Genomic DNA, 18,350 nt, shown 5'->3' with positions numbered 1-18,350 from the left:
CACCAGGTTTGTAAGTTTAAACACAATTACTGATTACTAATAACAAGAACAAATCTGAAATATGCAGTAAATGCTTAACAACAAGCTAATACCTGACTTCCCCTTTAACTGCACCACCCTCTACCCACACACACAAGACAGACAAACACAGAAGAGTGGAAAGGGGTAAAGATATTAAGGATTAAGGTCAAACGATAGATTTTTGCTTCAGACGATGAGTTCTCCAGTGCACTTTCTTCACAGTACGAGTGTGGATTAAAGTATCTGGTTGACAGTCTGGAATGATCTTCCTTGCAGTTAGCAATACCTTATTCTCAGCTTTTCCAGGGGAAGCCCCTGGCTTCCCATCAGCCTTTACTGCAGAGAATTGCTTCCCACAGTGACCTATTGGTAAGAATTAGTTGCTTATTTCTGGAGAACACAGATTGGGAAAAAGAGATTTTTTTTCCTCAGCTGCCAAAGGAAGGGGCGGGATTCTCCGATATTGGCGCGATGTCCGCCGACCGGCGCCAAAAACGGCACGAATCAGTCCAGCATCACGCCGCCCCAAAGGTGCGAAAGTCTCCGCATCTTGAGCGGCTGAGCCCTCACCTTGAGGGGCTAGGCCCAAGCTGGACTGATTTCCGCCCCGCCAGCTGGCGGCAAAGGCCTTTGGTGCCCCGCCAGCTGGCGCAAAACTGACTTTGCCGGGCGGCGCATGCGCGGGAGCATCAGCATGCGCAGTGGAGGGGGTCTCTTCCGCCTCCGCCATGGTGGAGACCATGGCAAAGGCGGAAGGAAAAGAGTGCCCACACGGCACAGGCCCACCCGCGGATCGGTGGGCCCCGATCGCAGGCCAGGTCACAGTGGGGGCACCCCCCCGGGGCCAGGTCGCCCCGCCCCCTCCCAGGACGCCGGAGCCCACCCGCGCCGCCGTGTCCCGCTGTCCAAAAGGTGGTTCAATCCACGCCAGCTGGCGTGGGTTGACAGCGGCGGGACTTCGGCCCATCGCGGACCGGAGAATCGCCGGGGGATTCCCGTCGACCGGCGCGGCGCGATTTCCACCCCCGCCGAATCTCCGGTGGCAGAGAATTCGCGACGCAGCGGAGGCGGGATTCACGCCGGCCCCCGGCGATTCTCCGACCCGGTGGGGGGTCAGAGAATGGCGCCCCAGGTCTCTGAACCATTTCAGTGAGAACAGATCCAATCACCACCTGTAACCGAGCAGACTACCTTTTAGGCTCGTTCATTGGCCACCAGCCAAATCAGTCAAACCGAGTCATCACTGATCTGTCCCGCTGCTGAAATCCTCTGCTTGCATTAAAGGCACAGGCCATGGCCATGTGAGGAAGGATTCAAAGACTTTGGAGAGAGTACAGAGGAGATTCACAAGAATGATTCCAGGGATAAAGAACAGAGACTGGGAATCCTGCAGTGAGTAACTCACCTCCTGACTCCCCAAAGCCAGTCCACCATCTACGAGGCACAAATCAGGAGGGCGGTGGAATACTCCCCACTGGCCTGGATGAGTGCAGCTCCAACAACACTCAAGAAATTCAATTGACCAGGACAAATCAGCCCTGCTTGATTGGCATCCCTTTCACAGTCACTCCCTCCACCACCGATGCACAGTGGCAGCCGTGTGTACCATCTACAAGATGCACTGCAGGAACTCACCAAAACTCCTTTGGCAGCACCTTCAAAACTTATGATCTCTACCAGCTAGGACAAGGGGCATCGGATGCATGGGAACACCACCATCTCACCAAATCTTTCCAGTGTAGCAAGAGGCCATTCAGCCCATTGAATTTGCACTGACTCTCTGACAGAACATTCTACCTAGTTTTACTCCCCTGCCTTATCCCCGTAACCTTGTACATCCTCTCCTTTTAGATAGAAATCAAATCCCCTCTCGAATACCTTGATCGAACCTGCCTCCACCACCCTCTCAGGAAGGCCGTTCCAGATTCCAACTACTCTCTGGGTGAATAAATGTCACCAATTATTTTGAATCTATGCCCTCTAGTTCCCAATTCTCTCTTCACAGGGAAGTTTCTCATTATTTTCTCTGTCCACACCCCTCAAGATCTAAAATACCTGTTGCTCTTATTAGCCTTAGTTTTATTAGCTCTAATTCTGTCACCTTTGCTCATGAGTCGCCAGGTATCTTTCTGATACCACCACGTGGTTCAAGTTCAAGTTATGATTAATAATGCAGCACACCGCTTAGTAAGAATTAAATCAACGGTCATTTATTATATACAGCAATTAATACTTATACAATATGGCTACTTCTAGACTAATACCTACGACTAACAGGCCAATACTTAACTTTAGGAATGGCCCACCAGGTCAGGGAAACAAATGGTCTTTCGAATTGGTCCTGAGACCGCGGGATTCAAAGGCTGATAAAGGTCGATGGTTAGGAGTGTCTATCGGGTAGCGATCGCTGGAGTCAAACTTACAGTTTCTTTGTCGAAGGTTCTTGCGAAGGTTGCGAGCAGGAAGAGAAGGGTCGATCTGAACTTGGCCCCTATTTTTATAGTTCCTAGGGGCTTCCCGCCTCTCGGGGCGGACCTTGACCCCGGTTCCAAGTGATTGGACTTGGTCCCAATCACTCGGTTCGATATGCTCCAATAATGGGGCATTCCTTGATCGGGGGGGTGGTTGCCCACCTTTCTTTGTGTTAGCCTCTCTTGGTGCCGAGAGGTCTGGAGTAGCTTTACAAATGTTAATGTATAGCAATTGTTCCCGGGGATGGCTGTTTACTATGCAGATGGCTGGATTGTTGTGATGTTAATGGCTGCATGATTTGATCTGCCTGGCTTCCCCCAGAGGTGAATACACTGTTTTACCTGCAGCCGTCCGTTTGAGTCCTGTTGGCTGCTTTTCCCAGCAGCCCTTTCAGTTAGCCATTTTATATCGGGTTTTGGCCAAATTAATCGGGAATCAGCCATTTTAGGTGGCTACACCTCTAACAAGTCTCCTCTCAGCCTTTTTTTCTCCAAGGACAACAGGCCCAATCTCTCCAGTCCATCCTCATATCTACTGTTCTTTATCCCTGGAATCATTCTTGTGAATCTCCTCTGTACTCTCTCCAAAGTCTTTGAATCCTTCCTCAAAAATGGCACCCAGAGCTGGACGCAGTGCTCCACGTGAGGCCTAACTAGTGTGTCTTCCGCTTGTACTCAATGCCTCTATTAATGAAGCTAAAGATACTATCTGCTTTATTAACTGCTCTCTCAACATGCCCTGCCACTTTCAATGACTTATGTACATATACTGAGGTCCCTTTGCTCCTGCACCTCCTTTAGAGTTTATCTCTTTATCTTGTACTGTCTCTCCATTTTCTACCATGAAGGAGTACAAAGGCAGTAGATGAATGGGAACCAGCAAATTTCCCTCCAAGTCATCGACCCTCCTGGCTTGGAACTATATCGCGTTCCCTCACTGCCGTTGGGTCAAAATCCTAGAAATCCCTCCTGAACACCATATGCATTGCAGCGGTTCAAGGGGCAAGTAAGGATGGACAATAAATGCTGGCCTAGCAAACAACGACCACAGACCGTGAAAGAATATGGAAGAATAATAAGAAAAATACAAAATTTTGTTACGGGAATTAAAGTTTAACTGTAGAGTAATTGGGGGCATTGGATTGAGACATAGAGAAGCAAACCTGAAGTAAATATAATTCAAACATGCTCGACGATAATTGTACTTAAAAACTAATGTGTTTATCTTCAAGGTCAAAAGGAGAGGTGTAAACACTCGCACAATGGATGATCTATTTATAAGACTTAGTTATAGCCAAAGGGTCTCTCTCCTCTTACTTCAACAAATGATTGAAGTATGTGTGTAGTTTCCAGGTGGATTTCATGTGGGGGTTAAAAAAAATGGAGCTGGAGGATTGCTAAGATTGAAGCTGGGGGGAAAATCTATAGTGATCCTCACAGATCTTTGTGGCAAAGGGAGTGATCAGCAGGATCAACTTGGAAGCATTGAAAAGGGAACCAGAAGAAGGGACTTGGGCATCCACGGTCAAGAGATATTTGCTTACCTTGGAAAATAGATAGAATGCTATGGAGAATTAAAGTGAATTCTGGAAGGCTATGGCATGCAAATGGTCCCTTGGTCGTACAGAATCTGACTGTTGTTGAAAAATGACATTTTGTTGAAGCACAAGTTAAGGATAAAGGTCATGCTGTGTCTTATTGCAGAAACATGTCATCTTTGCCGGCACTCTCTAAGCGTTACCTAGCTCATTTCATTCCCCCACCTTTCCGTAGCCCTGCAAATATTTTCTTTTGATAATCATTCAAGTTCCCTTTGAAATCCACATTGAGTCTGCCTCCAGCACCTTCTCAGGAAGCGCGATCCAGATCCTAAACCCTCGCAGCATTAAGAACGTTTTTCCTCACTTCCCCTTTATTTCATCCACTCAGCGCCACAAATCTGGGTCGTTTCCACATCCTTCCACCAAAGGAAATAGTTCATCTCCATCTACACTGACCGGACCCCTCATGGATTTTGAACAGCTCTGTCAAACTTCCCCTCACTCTTCACTCCTCCCAGGACAACTCACACCTTCTTCAATCTATCCTACTGAACTGAACCTCCCCGTTCCTGAGACCATTCTCCTGAATCTTTTCCACACTCTCTCTAATGTCGTCACATCCTTCCCAAAGTGTCGTCCCCACAATTGGAAACAATTCCACTCCCCCCCCAGCTGTTGGTGAATTGGAGTCTTGCAAACACCATGACATCCTTGTAGTGATCTGTATAATCTGATGAAGGGTGAACAACTGCATCATAGTGTTAGACAACCACTCGATGGCAGCACTAGATTCAGGTGTATAAACTGAACTCCGAGGATCTTGGGTCTCTTCGTAACCAAGAGTGACAAGACAGCAGAGTGTTAGAGAGATATAGCTTAGTTTCCACGTGTAGTTAAACAAAGTTAATACTTTTACTGATTTACTTTATCATCAGTTATAGTTCTGTAGAGTGAACAAACTCATTAGTATTTATATTCGTTATTCATTAAATCTAATTTGCTTTAACTTAAGATTCTAGTTTCATTGAAATCTAACCATCAGACCATTCTGGAAGTAAAGCAAAGAGTACACCATATGGCGATCACGTAATATAAAAATCCTTGCGATTGTGTTCGATGTCTCCATTAATAAAGGCAAAGATCCCACAGACTTTTACTGCAGCCTCATAAAAATGCACTGCAGCGGCCTGGAGCCATGAAGGATAAGCTCTCGTCTTATCTTAGAGATGAGAGTCCCTGGAATTAACAGTCTAATGAAGACCATTAAATCATTATCGGTTGTCGTAAAAACCCATCTATTTCAAGCAGATCCCTTCATGGAAGGAAATCTGCCGTCCTTATCCGGAGCCTGGCCTACAAGTGACTCCAAATCTACAGCATTGTGGTCGATTCTTAAAAGCCTTCTGAAATGACCCAGGGCAAGCCACTCCGTTCAAGGGCAATTTTGTAGGAGTGATAAATATTGGTTGTGATAACGACGTCCACTCCAGTGAATGAATTGAAGGAAAAAAACACAGCTGATTATTTATTTGTTTATTTTATTGATTGAACATGACCAGAACATGGATCTTCACACCAGTCATTGGATCGATTAAAGGAACAGACCCAACTGTCCGAATGAACCTGGTCCAGTCCTGGATGTGATCAACAGCAGCAATAAAAGCAGAATCCAACCCCTGCACTCACTTGTGAACTCCATTATCTCTCAGCAGCTGGGAGGACATTTTAAACCCCTTCACACAGCAAGGACCACCGCCCTCCTCGTTTCTGGGGACAGTGGGACATGTACAAGGGCAATGGTTTGCAACAGAACCGAACTGAACCAGTGTCCTTGCAGGGAGGTTTGATGGTACTGATGGAGAGGGTTTAAACTAACTTGTAGGGTCCTGGGATCATGAGAGAAGGCACAACAGAGGCTTGATGCACAGCCAAAATTGGAAAAGACATCAAGTGAGTCAGGAAGGCATACAATGTCTAGACCATTTATTCACAGCGAGTTTGGCAAGATTGAATGGTATTTATTTTAATGCAAGGAGTCTGACGAACAAGGCACATAAATTGAGGGCACAAATAAAAAAACATGGGGGTATGATGTCATTGCTGTCACTGAGACATGGTTGAGGGGCAGGATTGGCAGCTCAATATTCCAGGATACAGAATCTTCAGAGAGAGGGAAGGAGAGAAAAGAGGGGGTGTCGCAATTTTGATCAGAGAATCAATTACAGCAGTAAGGAGGGATGTCATCTTAGAGGGCTCTTCAACCGAAGCCATTGGGGAGAACTTAAAAACTAAAGAGGCGCAATCACATGGCGGGGAGAGTTTTATAGGCCCCCAGACAGTCGAAGAGAAATAGAAGAGCAGATATGTAGGCAAATTTCAGAGAAGTGTCAAAGTAATAGGGTAGTGACAGTGGGGGATTTCAACTTCCCCAATATTAATTGGAGAAGCCAAAATATGAAATCTTATGAGGGAGTGGAATTCTTAAAAGGCATCCAGGAGAACGTTTTAAGCCAGTACGTAGAAGAGAGGGGACAATCCTGGACTTAATTTTCGGTAACGAAGCCGGGCAAGTGGTTGAAGTATCAGTGGGGGAGCATTTTGCAAAGTGATCATAACTCTGTTAGATTCAACATTGTTATGGAAAAGGACAACGATAGGGGCGGCACGATGGCCTCGTGGTTAACGCTGCTGCCTCATGGCACTGAAAACCCAGGTTCAATCCTGGCCCCAGGTCACTATCTTTGTGGAGTTTGCACATTCTCCCTGTGTCTGCGTGGGTTTCACCCCCACAACCCAAAGATGTGCAGGTTAGGTGGATTGGCCACGCTAAATTGCCCCTTAATTGGAAAAAAAAAAATTGGGTACTCTAAATTTATTTTTTTTTAAAGGAAAAGGACAAAGATGGACCTGAGATCAAAGTTCTAAATAGGAAGGCCCGATTTTAATAAGATCAGATATAATTTGGCCAGAGTAGACTGGGAGCAGACACTTTTAGGTAAATCTATGACAGATCAGTGGGACAGGTTCAAGAAGGAAATAGGGAGAGTACAGGGCCAACATGTTCCAATCAAGAAAAAGGATGGTACACACTGATCCAGTGAACCCTGGATATCAAGGGATACACAGTATTGGATCAGGTGAAAAAGGGAGGGTTATGACATATTGAGGGCTCAAAACAGAAGAAGCCCTAGAGGCACAAAGAATGTACAAAAGGGGAATTAGCAGAGCAAAAAGTGGACATGAAAGGATACTGGCAGGTAAAATAAAGGAAAATCCTAAGTTGTTTTACAAGTACATTATGGGTTAAAGGATAACTAGGGAAAGAGTAGAGCCCATTAAGAACCATACTGGTAACTTGTGTGTAGAGCCGAAGCGTGTAGGTAAATGAACACGTTATGTCAGTGTTCAATCTTGAGAGAGAAAGCTTGGGTATAGAAATCATGAAGAAGGACTGTGATAAAATGAAAGAAATTAACATTGGCAGAGAGAAGATTCTGAGTGGTCTGGCAGGCTTAAAAGTAGACAAATCTCCAGTGCAGAAGGAAGTATATCCCAGGGGGTTGAGTGAACACAGGAGGAAGTAGCAGAGGCACGAGCAATATTCAATTCCTCTCTGGCCAGCAGAGAGATGCCAGAGAACTGGAGGATAGTCATAGGGGCAGCACGGTAGCACAGTGGTTAACACAGTTGCTTCACAGCTCCAGAGACCCAGGTTCGATTCCCGGCTTGGGTCACTGTCTGTGCGGAGTCTGCATGTTCTCCCCGTGTCTGCGTGGGTTTCCTCCCACAATCCAAAGATGTGCAGTTAGGTGGATTAGCCATGGTAAATTGTCCTCAGTGTCCAAAAAGGTTAGGTGGAGTTACTGTGTTACAGGGATAGGGTGGAGGCGTATGGTTAGGTAGGATGCTCTTTCCAAGGGCCGGTGCAGACTTGATGGGCCGAATGGCCTCCTTCTGCACTGTATATTCTATGATTCTATGAAAGTGGTACCATTATTCAAGAAGGGAGGAAGAGATAAACCAGGAAACTACAGGCCAGTCAGTCTAACCTCAGTGTTGGGGAAACTATTGGAAGCAATTGTGAGAGACAGAATTAATCTGCAATTGGAGAGGCATGGATTAATTGTTAAGGAGAGGTCATGTCTGACCCATTTGATTGAATTTTTGAAGAGGTGACCAGGTATGTAGGTGAGAGAAATGCATTTGACTGCCAGCGAAGGTAAGAGCCCAGGGGATCCAAAGAAATTTGGCAAATTGGATCCAGAAGTGGCTGAGTGGCAGGAAGCAGAGAGTGATGGTCGAGGGATGTTTTCTGACTGGAAGCCTGTGCCCAGTGGGGGCCCACAGGGATCAGTGTTGGGGCCTTTGCTGTTTGCGGTTCACATAAATGATTTAGACATGAATGTCGGAGGATTGATCAGTAAGTTCGCAGATGATACAAAAATTGGTGGGGCGGTAAATAGTGAGGAAGAAAGCCTAAGATTACAGGAGGATATAGACGGGTTTGTCAGATGGGCTGATCAGTGGCAAATGGAATTCAATCCGGATAAGTGTGAGGTGATGCACTTGGGCAGGACAAAAAAGGCAAGGGAATACATGATAAACGCAGGACCTTGGGAAGCATCGAGCATCAGAGGGATGTATGTACACTGGTCCTTTAAGGTTGCAGAGCAGGTGGATACAGTGGTTAAGCAGGCATATGGTATACTTCCTTTATTAGCCCAGGCGTAGAGTTTACGAGCAGGGAGGTTATGCTGGAACTGTATAAAATGCTGATTCGGCCATAGCTAGAGTATCATATGCAGTTCTGGAATCCACATCCACATTATAGGCGGGAGAGTGTGTGTGTGTGTGTGTGTGGGAGGGGGGGGGGGGGGGGGTGATAGTACTTGAAAGGGTGGAGAGAAGATTTACCAGGATGTTGGATGTTGCCTGGGCTGGAGAGTGTTAGCTATGAAGGGAGATTGGATAGACTGCGATTGCTTTCCTTGGAGCAGAGGGGTGACATGGTTGAGATGTATATAAAATTATGAGGGGCATAGATAGACAGGGAGAAGCCTTTCCCCTTGCTGGAGGGATCAATGACCAGGGGACACAGATTTAATCTAAGGGGCAGGAGGTTTAGAAGGGGTGTGAAGAAAACCTTTCACTCAGAGGGTGGTGGGAGTTTGGAACTCACTGCCTGAAAGGGTGGTGGAGGCAGAGACCCTCATAACATTTATGAGGTATTTAGATGTGCACTTGCAGTGCCAACACATACAAGGCAATGGGCCATCTGCTGGAAAATGGAATTAGAAATTAGGTGATGAGGTGAAAGAGAAAATGCTGGAAAATCTCAGCAAGTCTGGCAGCATCTGCAGGGAGAGAAAAGAGCTAACATTTTGAGTCCGGACTCTTTGTCAAAACCAAAAGGTGATGAGGTGGTTGTTTTTTGACTCGCGCGGATGCAATGGGCCGAAGGGCCTTTTTTGTGCTGTAGATCTCTCTGACTGTGTATGAAGGTGCTATCAGTTTTTTAAAAAATCACTCCCAAAGTCTCCACACTGAGAAAAGTCTCTAATCGGTGTGGTTGCCCTGGTGTCTCAGCAGGTTGGACGAAGAAGTGAATCCCTTCCCGCATACTGTGCACGTGAACGGCCTCTCTCCGGTGTGAACAAGCCGGTGTTTCCTCAGGGTGGACGAATCACTGAATCCATTCCCGCAGACAGAGCAGGTGAAGGGCCTCTCCCCGGTGTGGACCCGTCGGTGCGTCAGCAGGCTGGACAGCTGCGTGAATCCCTTCCTGCACACGGAGCAGGTGAACGGCCTCTCCCCGGTGTGCACGCGTCGGTGCGTCAGCAGGTTAGAGAACTGAGTGAATCCCTTCCCGCACACGGAGCAGGTGAACGGCCTCTCCCCAGTGTGAATGCGCTGGTGTTTCAGGAGGTGGGAAGAATGAACAAATCCTTTCCCGCATTCGGTGCAGGTGAACGGCCTCTTCCCAGCATGAACCTGCCAGTGCGTCTGCAGGGCTGATGGATCACCAAATCCGTTCCCACACATGGAGCAGACATATGGGCTCTCCCCAGTGTGAAGACGCTGGTGGGTCAGCAGGTTAGATGACTGGGTGAATCCCTTGCCGCACACGGAGCATGTGAACGGCCTCTCCCCAGTGTGAACTCGCTGGTGCGCCAGCAGGTTGGCTGACTGAGCGAATCCCTTTCCACACTCAGGGCAAATAAAAGGCCTCTCCCCGGTGTGAACCCGCTGGTGTGTCAGCAAGCTGGACGAATCGCTGAAGCCTTTCCCACATTCGGGGCAGGTGAACGGCCTCTCCCCAGAATGGATGCGGCGGTGCCTCTGAAGGTTGGACGAATCAGTGAAGCCCTTCCCACACTCCGAGCAGGTGAACGGCCTCTCCCCGGTGTGGATTCTCTGGTGAGTCTGCAGGCTAGATGAGTCACTAAATCCCTTCCCACACTGTGAGCAGGTGAATGGCCTCTCCCCGGTGTGAGTGCGTCGATGAGATTCCAGCTGGGATGGATAATTGAATCCTTTCCCACAGTCCCCACATTTCCATGGTTTTTCCATGGTGTGGGCGTCCTTTGTCCTCTCCAGGTCGGACGATCAACTTAAGCCTCACCCAAGCGCACAACAGGAATACAGCCTCTCTCCGCTGTGAATGGTGTGATGTTTTTTCAGGCTGTGTAACCAGTTAAATCTCTTTCCACAGTCAGTTCATGGAACACTCTCACTCGGGTGTGTGTACCTTGGTGCTCTTCCAGTCACTTTGCCCAGACAGAAACATTTCTCCTTCCACATTCAAAGGCCGATGTTGTTCAAACACTGTTGAATCGAGTGACTGTCAGATCTTGGCGTGATTGATGGTTCGAATTTCCCGTCTGTCACCCTGCAAAAGGAGTTGACAGAAATTGTCACTCGAGGTAGACTGAAATTGGGAGCAGACAATTCAACTTCTTACGCAACTTTTCCCCAGCACTTCCCTTTGTATCTGAGTCCCTACCCCACCCCACCCCCTCCAATTTGGAAAGTTGTCCCGCCCTACCCTACTCTAAACCCCCTCTACTTCATTGACCTCCTGTCTCATCCCCTCCTCAGGACCCACTCTGATCCCATCACTGAGTTGCATGTTCTTCCCAATTTAGGACACACACCCCACCCATCCTTCACCAACCCGCCCTTTGCTCCACCCCAGAATCTTTAGGAGTTGGTCCATCCTCCACCACCATCTCTGCAGAACCATCCAGTAATAATTACAATGATATTCCCACCATGAACCCTCATTTCACTCACACAGCTTAAAATGCTTGGCACAAATCACAACCAGTTGTCAACACCACATTGCAGGAATAATTTATCTTTTCTTCGTGAGACAGAGATCTGCATTTTGTTAATAATTTAATGAAGAACCAATCCCAGTGATAACTCCTCACTGGGAGTTTCTACTGGACAATGAAGACAGAACAAACCTTGGGGGCGGGGAGGGGAGAGAGAGAGAGAGAGAGCAGACCCCATCCTCCCTGATTGGTTGGAGGACCGCCTAGTCCTCCGGTCCAATATTCGATGACCATTGGTCCAGCCATCCGTCCCTTCGTTACGGTGGACGTCACCGTGGGGGTGACGGGGCGCGTCTCGCCCCCGGCTCTCTGTGATTGGTTGGAGGACCATCTGGTCTTCTGCATCCAACCCTATCGGTGCTATTGGCTCGAATCGCCGTCAGTCATCCGTACGTCACGCGGAGACAGGTCTGACTCCCTCCCCCTCCCCCCACCTCCGAGTGGAGCAGCGCTTCCGGGGCAGCCGGCCAGGGTTACCCTGGGAACCGGCCGCCATCTTGTGAGCCAGAGGAAAGGTGGCCGACAGGATCAGCACGTCTGCGCCACCGCCACCATCTTGTGGCAGGGACAAACCAGTGGGCGGGGCTTGCCGTTCCCAACTTTGGTCCCAGTTATCCGGGAGGGACAACCATTTACTCCAATTGAGTTCATTTTCACTCTGCATAAAACACACACAAAGCCCATATGGGCACTTTTCTCAACATTTCCCACCTTTCCTGTCCTGAAACGCCTGATATCTCAATTTATTGTGAGCACCACAGCAGCCATCCTGGATTTTTTTTAATTTTTAAATTTCAGAGTATCCAATTCATTTTTTCCAATTAAGGAACAATTTAGTGTGGCCAATCCACCTACCCTGCACATCTTTGGGTTGAGGGGGCACAACCCACGCAAACACGGGGAGAATGTGCAAACTCCACACAGACAGTGACCCAGAGCCGGGATTGAACTTGGGACCTCGGCGCCGTGAGGCTGCAGGGCTAACCCACTGTGCCACAGTGCTGCCCGTGCCATCCTGGATTTTATGGGAATGTCCCCAAAGTCAGGTGATTGCCCCCACGTCCCCTGATTCTGGAATGGTGACTGGAAGATCCCTTGCACGGTGAGCAACACCTTGGGATAGGCAATCTCAGTTGGAGGGAGTGTGCGGTGGAGAGCGGCACTGCCATGTCTGGTAACGTGTGCACTCGGATCACCGCACTCCACCCCTCCTGCTGACCCTAATTCCTTATGATGCCCCGCCTTCAACATGCCCAAATCACTTCCTGGGCCTCCCGGACACCCCGGCTTCCCATGCCGCCCAACCCCCTCCACTCACCCTTCCTCGGGGGCCTTTCCATCGAATCTCCCCTCCCTCTGCCCATCATACCTCCCCGGACTGTCGCCATCCCACTCAAGCCTCTGCAGGGCCCATGCGCCCAGCTGTCAAAGCTGGGAGGAGAGTGGGGTTCCGGCCAGAGCTGCACCCAGGTGGCTGCTCTGCATTCACACACTGTGCCGGCCCTGGGGCTGCATTTGTGCGGACACCAATGCCAATTGAATCGGGCAGCGGGAGGAGCAGTGAGGTCTGAGAAAAATTATGTCCTGGGGGATATTGGACAGGAATCCAAATTCCAGAACAACCTCCGACCGAATTGGTCGCCCTGACTGCTTGTGAGACAAATGTTGTCGCAGAGTTTGGTTCATCACGTGTATGCACCACACTCTCCCATCAGCCCACTTGCTCGGCCACGAAGAAGGGGAAGGAGACAGGCTGACCAGCTCGACATTGAGCGAGAGCACTTTCAGCTGATTAAACCTGTTCCACTTCTTCACCAAATTCAATGAATCCTCTCAGACCAGGAAGGGATATATTCTTTTTCGCTCATGGGAATGCGGGTATTGCCCACTTATAATTGCCCTTGAATTGAATGCCTTATTCGGGCCATTTGAAGAGCATTGAAGAGTCAACCACATCGTCATAGGCCCAGATGTGGTCACATGTGGAGCAGCCCAGGTAAGGACAGCAGGTTTACTTTCCCAAAGTACATCAGTTGATGTGGCTGTGACCATTACTGAGACGAGCTCCGTCCAACACGAGACTGGCCCTGAGTGCGGGGCCCATGCGCCTCTTACATCACTGCGTGGACGGTAACGTGCTCAGTCCCACATTAACCCTCCTGTGTGCCAGACTCTTGGACTGCAGTTGGAAAAAAGCAGCCGAGAGGAGATTTGACAGGAGTATTCGAAATGCATGAAGGAGCCTGGACGGAGGAGATGGGGAAGGACTGTTCCATCTCGGGAATGAAAGGGCCACTTAAGCAAAAACAAACGAGGTGTGCTTTTGCGCAGCAAGTGGTTATAGGGTCTGGAATGCGTCGCCCGAGGGTGCTGTGAAGGCCGGTTCAATTGAAGCGTTCAAAAGGGGACTAGATTGTGATCTGATTCGGATGAACGTGCAGGGTTGCGGGGGGGGGGGGGGGGGGGGGTGTTGCGGAGTGAGGGTAGGGTTGGTGATTTGAGCGGGAGAACGGCAATGAGGAAATTGCTCATTCGGTGGCAATAAACTCTCAGGTGGCAGTGCTGACAAACACAGGCGGTTGGATTCTCCCTTTCTGCGGCGTGGAAACCGTGGTGTTTTACGACAGGTAAAACGGCGCTACAGGTGTACCGATTCAGCAACTCTAAATGGGCTGGCACCATCGCCATGTGGAACTCAACCGGTTCAATGCAGAACGGCGCCGGGATTTGCCGGGTCCGTGATTGGCGCACATGAGGCTCACACGTCGCAGCCGCACTTAAACGATCCATCGCCCCACACACACCTTCCCGGTCAACAAGATGGCTGCAAGGAGAGCAGCGCCACGGTTCAGGGACGCTGAGCTGGACGCCGTGGAGGAGAGAAAGATGATCCTGTATCCGGCCCAGGAGGAAGATCGCCAGGCACCGCCGTTCGCCATGCCTGGGCGCAGGTGGCAGATGCGGTCAGCGGCGTGGGCAAAGTCGCCCGGACTGGCATCCAGTGCAGGAAGAAATGGCCCCATCTCCTCAGGGCGGCCAGGGTGAGTGGGCAGCGCTGTGCCCTTGGCATTAACCCCCCCCCCCTCACACACACACATAACCCGGCCCCTCCCTCCCCTCTGGAGGACAGTCAAACCCCCACCCTGTCCCACATGCCTGCACCCATGCCATCCGCAATGGCCGTGTGCCCTGGCCACTGGTGACATCATCTAGCCAATTCCTGGGATGCTTGTGTCGGAACGTCGAACAGTGTCGTTGTTTGTGTTCCGCCCCCCCGCCCCCATCCCCAGGAGAAGGCAGCGCATAACCGCCGGGAGCGGGAGAAAACCGACGGGTGACCACCAGACCTGCGGCCCCTCACCAGGCCCGAGCAGAGGGCTCTGGACATGGTCGGCATCCCGGAGGAAAGGGAGGTCACCGAGGTGGAGCTCGGCAGCGGGCGAGCAGTGAGACCCTGCTTAGTTGCGGATCCCCATCACACATGTGCAGGCACCCCCCACACACCCATTACCCCCTTCACACCGCCCCCCCCCCCCCCACCCCCATGCCACTCCCGGCCTGCTCTCTAACCATACATGTAATCTTGTGTCTTACAGTACCTGCCAGAGATGGAGCCGGTCCATCCATAACCCCCCCCCCCCCCCCCCCCCCCCCCCCCCCGGCCCCCAGCCAGTGCCAGAGTCGGTGCCCCCCAGCCGGCCAGCCCTCTGCCCGAGACTCAGGAAACCCCGGAGCCCGGGTCGGAAGAGGACACTGACTGTCCGTCACTGCTGTCTCCAACACCCTGCACCATCTCAGAGACTATCACCTCGGTTGGGCACATTCGGGAAGTGGCTCCCGTGGCACTCTCATGAGGGGTTGTCGGCGAGCATCGAGCACCTGCAGAGGCAGGTGGAGGAGCCCATCCGTGGGCAGGAGCAGGGGGTGGTGCCGGTCATGCATGCCACCCAGTCCGACAGCACACGGGTGGCATCCGCAGTGGAGGCAATGGGGGCGATGGTGTCGGACATGGGTCAGCATGTGCAAGGCCTGGGGCATACTGTGCAGGCGGGGGCATCGAGCCACCTGAGCATTGCAGCGGCGCTCCTCAGTATGGCCCGGTCACAGCAGGCCATGGCTGAGAACGTCGGCGGCATTGCCCAGGCGCTGGCCGGCATGGCGCAGACACTGGGCGGGGTGTCCCAGAGGGAGGTGGCCCACACCCGGCGGGAGGTGAACCAGTCACTGGCAGAGTGGGCACAGACCCACAGGTTGGTGGCATAGTCGTGGCACAGGAGGTGACGAGGGCGTCCCATGAGCGCTGGTCCTGGTGTTGTGCGGCCTCCCATGTCATCCCGGATCCCATGTCCCGCTCATTGTCTGCCTCCCCTGCATTCTCCTCATCGGACAAGGCCTGCCATTCCTCCTCATCCTCCTCCAGCACATCATCCCTCTGCTGGGCTATATTGTGGAGGACGCAGCAGGCCACCACGGTGCGGGCGACCCTCCTAGCCTCGTACTGGAGGGTTCCTCCAGAGCGGTCCAGGCACCTGAAGCGCATCTTAAGGACTCCGAAGCACCACTTGACCACACCCCTGGTCGCTGTATGGACATCGTTGTAGTGGGTCTTCGCGTCGGTCTGTGGCCTCCGGATAGCCGTCATCAGCCACAACCGCAACGGGTAACTCCTGCCGCCCAGCAGCCAGCCTCTCAGCGAGGGGGGGTTGCCCCTCAATCATGTTGGGGATCATTGAGTGTGCCAGTATGAAGGAGTCGTGCACACTGCCCGGGTATCGGGTGCAGACATGCACGATGCACATCTGTTGGTCGCAAAGCAACTGGATGTTAATGGAGTGGCAGCCCTTTCTGTTATTGTCGAGTGGACTGTTATCCACAGGTGCCCCTAGGGCGACATGCATGCCATCGATCACCCCCTGGACCTGGCGCATCCTGGCGTCGGCAGCGAACCCCGCTGCCCGGGCATCCTGGTGGGTGCGGCCCACATGAAAGAGGATGTACTGGTCCACCTGGGCATATCGGGAATACCCATTGGTTGGCTTCTGGGACAGAGGATCCCACTGTCGATGGGGGCACGCCGCAACAGTAGACGGGCGTGACGGGATGGAGAATACCGCGCAGAATGTTTTGGCTTCAGCTACTTTCTGTGGTAGCAAATTCCACAGGCCGACCACTCTCTGGGTGAAGAAATCACTCCTCATCTGTTCTAAATGCTCTCCCCTGTATCCTCAGACTGTGACCCTTGGTCCTGGACGCCCCCACCATTCGGAACATCCTTCGTGCATCTACCATGTCAAGGCTTGTTCGAATTTTGTAAGTTTCCAGATCCCCCTCATTCTTCTGAACTCCAGAGAATATAATCCTCAGGCACTCAATCTCTCCTCAGTCTCACCATCACTTCATTGCACTCCCTCTATCGCAAGAGCATCCGCCCTCAGATAAGAGACCAAAACTGCACACAATATTCCCGGTGTGGTCTCACCAAGGCCCTGTACAATTGCAGCAAGACATCCCTGCTCCTGTACTCAAAGCCTCTTGTTATGAAGGCCAACATACCCTCTGCCTTCTTTACCACCTGCTGCAACTGCATGCTTACCTTCAGCGACTGGTGTACGCGGACACCCAGGTCTCATAGAGTCAGAGAGTTTTACATCACAGAAAGTGGCCCTTCGGCCTATCATGCCTGCACTGTGCTGCTACTGATTACACATTAACCCCTTGTTTACATGCACACATAAGAGATCATCTAACCTAATCTAACTAGTTCTGTTAAAGCCACTCGACTGGTACCATGTTTTGTTCCCTGTGTGGCAGGTAACATTTGCTACTCAATCCTTGGTTAGTGATGAGGTATTCTAAATCCCGATGAAGCAGATTTGAACTCTTCCAGTAGTAACAAAAGGTTTATTGAGTAGCTACAACAATATTTACATGAGTTCTTTACTTTAACTCTGATACTAGCGATAAGGTTAACAAGATCTAACTATGGTAACTATACGTAACTCCACTGGCTATCCAAACTAGTCTTTTGCTGCTTTGATTACAGTGCACCCAAGAGAGAGAGAGAGACCCAATGTGACTGCCTTTTATACCCCCGTTGGTCCGGCCCTCTAGTGGTCACGTGGTGCTACTGATTACACATTAACCCTTTGTGTACATGCACACATAGAGATCACCACATGCACCAGCAATCAAGCACTCTGTCTATTCCAATCCCATTTCCCAACACTTGGTCCATAGCCTTGTGTGCTGTTTCAGTGCTCATCTCAATGCTTCTTAAATGTTGTGAGGGTTCCCGCCTCTACCACGCTTTAAGGCAGTGAGTTCCAGATTCCCACCACCCTCTGGGTGAAAAAGGTTTTCCTCAATTCCCCTCTAAATCTCCTGCCCCTTACCTTAAATCTATGCCCCTGCATATTGACCCCTCTACCAAGAGGAAAAGTTTATTCCGATCAACCTCATTTATATCCCTCACAATTTTCTATCCTTCAATCCTATCCACCCCCCAAGCCTTCTTTGCTCTAAGGAAAACAGCCCAAGCCTACCCAGCCTCGCTTCATAGCTGAAATTCTCCATCCCAGACAACATCCTGGCGAATCTCCTCTGCACTCCCTCCAGTGCAATCAGATGCTTCCTCCAGTATGGCGACCAGAATTGCACACAGTACTCTAGCTGAGGCCTAACCAGCAATTATACAACTCCACCTGATTGTAACCTCCAATCCACATTCCCACCTACCCCCTGCCCCACAATAACTTTTCACCCTCTTGATTATCAGGAATCTAGGTGTGGCATGGTGGTTAGCACTGCTGCCTCACGGCGCCGAGGACCCAACCCTGGGTCACTGTCCGTGTGGAGTTTGCACATTCTCCCCGTGTCTACGTGGATCTCACCCCCACAACCCAAAGGTGTGCAGGGTAGGTGGATTGGCCATGCTTAATTGCCCCTTAATTTGAAAAAAAGAATTGGGTACTCTAAATGTA

General features: G+C 50.6%; 1 protein-coding gene across 1 annotated transcript in view; it reads right to left on the bottom strand.

The window, feature by feature from the left end:
• Nucleotides 1-5,551: 5,551 nt before the first annotated feature.
• Nucleotides 5,552-18,350, bottom strand: part of LOC140418077 (uncharacterized) — a 139,298-nt gene continuing 126,499 nt past the window's right edge. The window contains exon 4 of the mRNA XM_072501500.1: nucleotides 5,552-10,641. Within this exon, the coding sequence (XP_072357601.1) occupies nucleotides 9,590-10,641 (1,052 nt within the window). The 3' untranslated portion in view covers nucleotides 5,552-9,589. The remainder of the gene's footprint in view (nucleotides 10,642-18,350) is intronic.

This window comes from Scyliorhinus torazame, chromosome 5, assembly GCF_047496885.1.
Source record: "Scyliorhinus torazame isolate Kashiwa2021f chromosome 5, sScyTor2.1, whole genome shotgun sequence".
In the NCBI taxonomy this organism is placed as follows: domain Eukaryota; kingdom Metazoa; phylum Chordata; class Chondrichthyes; order Carcharhiniformes; family Scyliorhinidae; genus Scyliorhinus; species Scyliorhinus torazame.
Note: the sequence above shows the minus strand (reverse complement) of the source record. Positions and strands in the feature narration are given on the sequence as shown.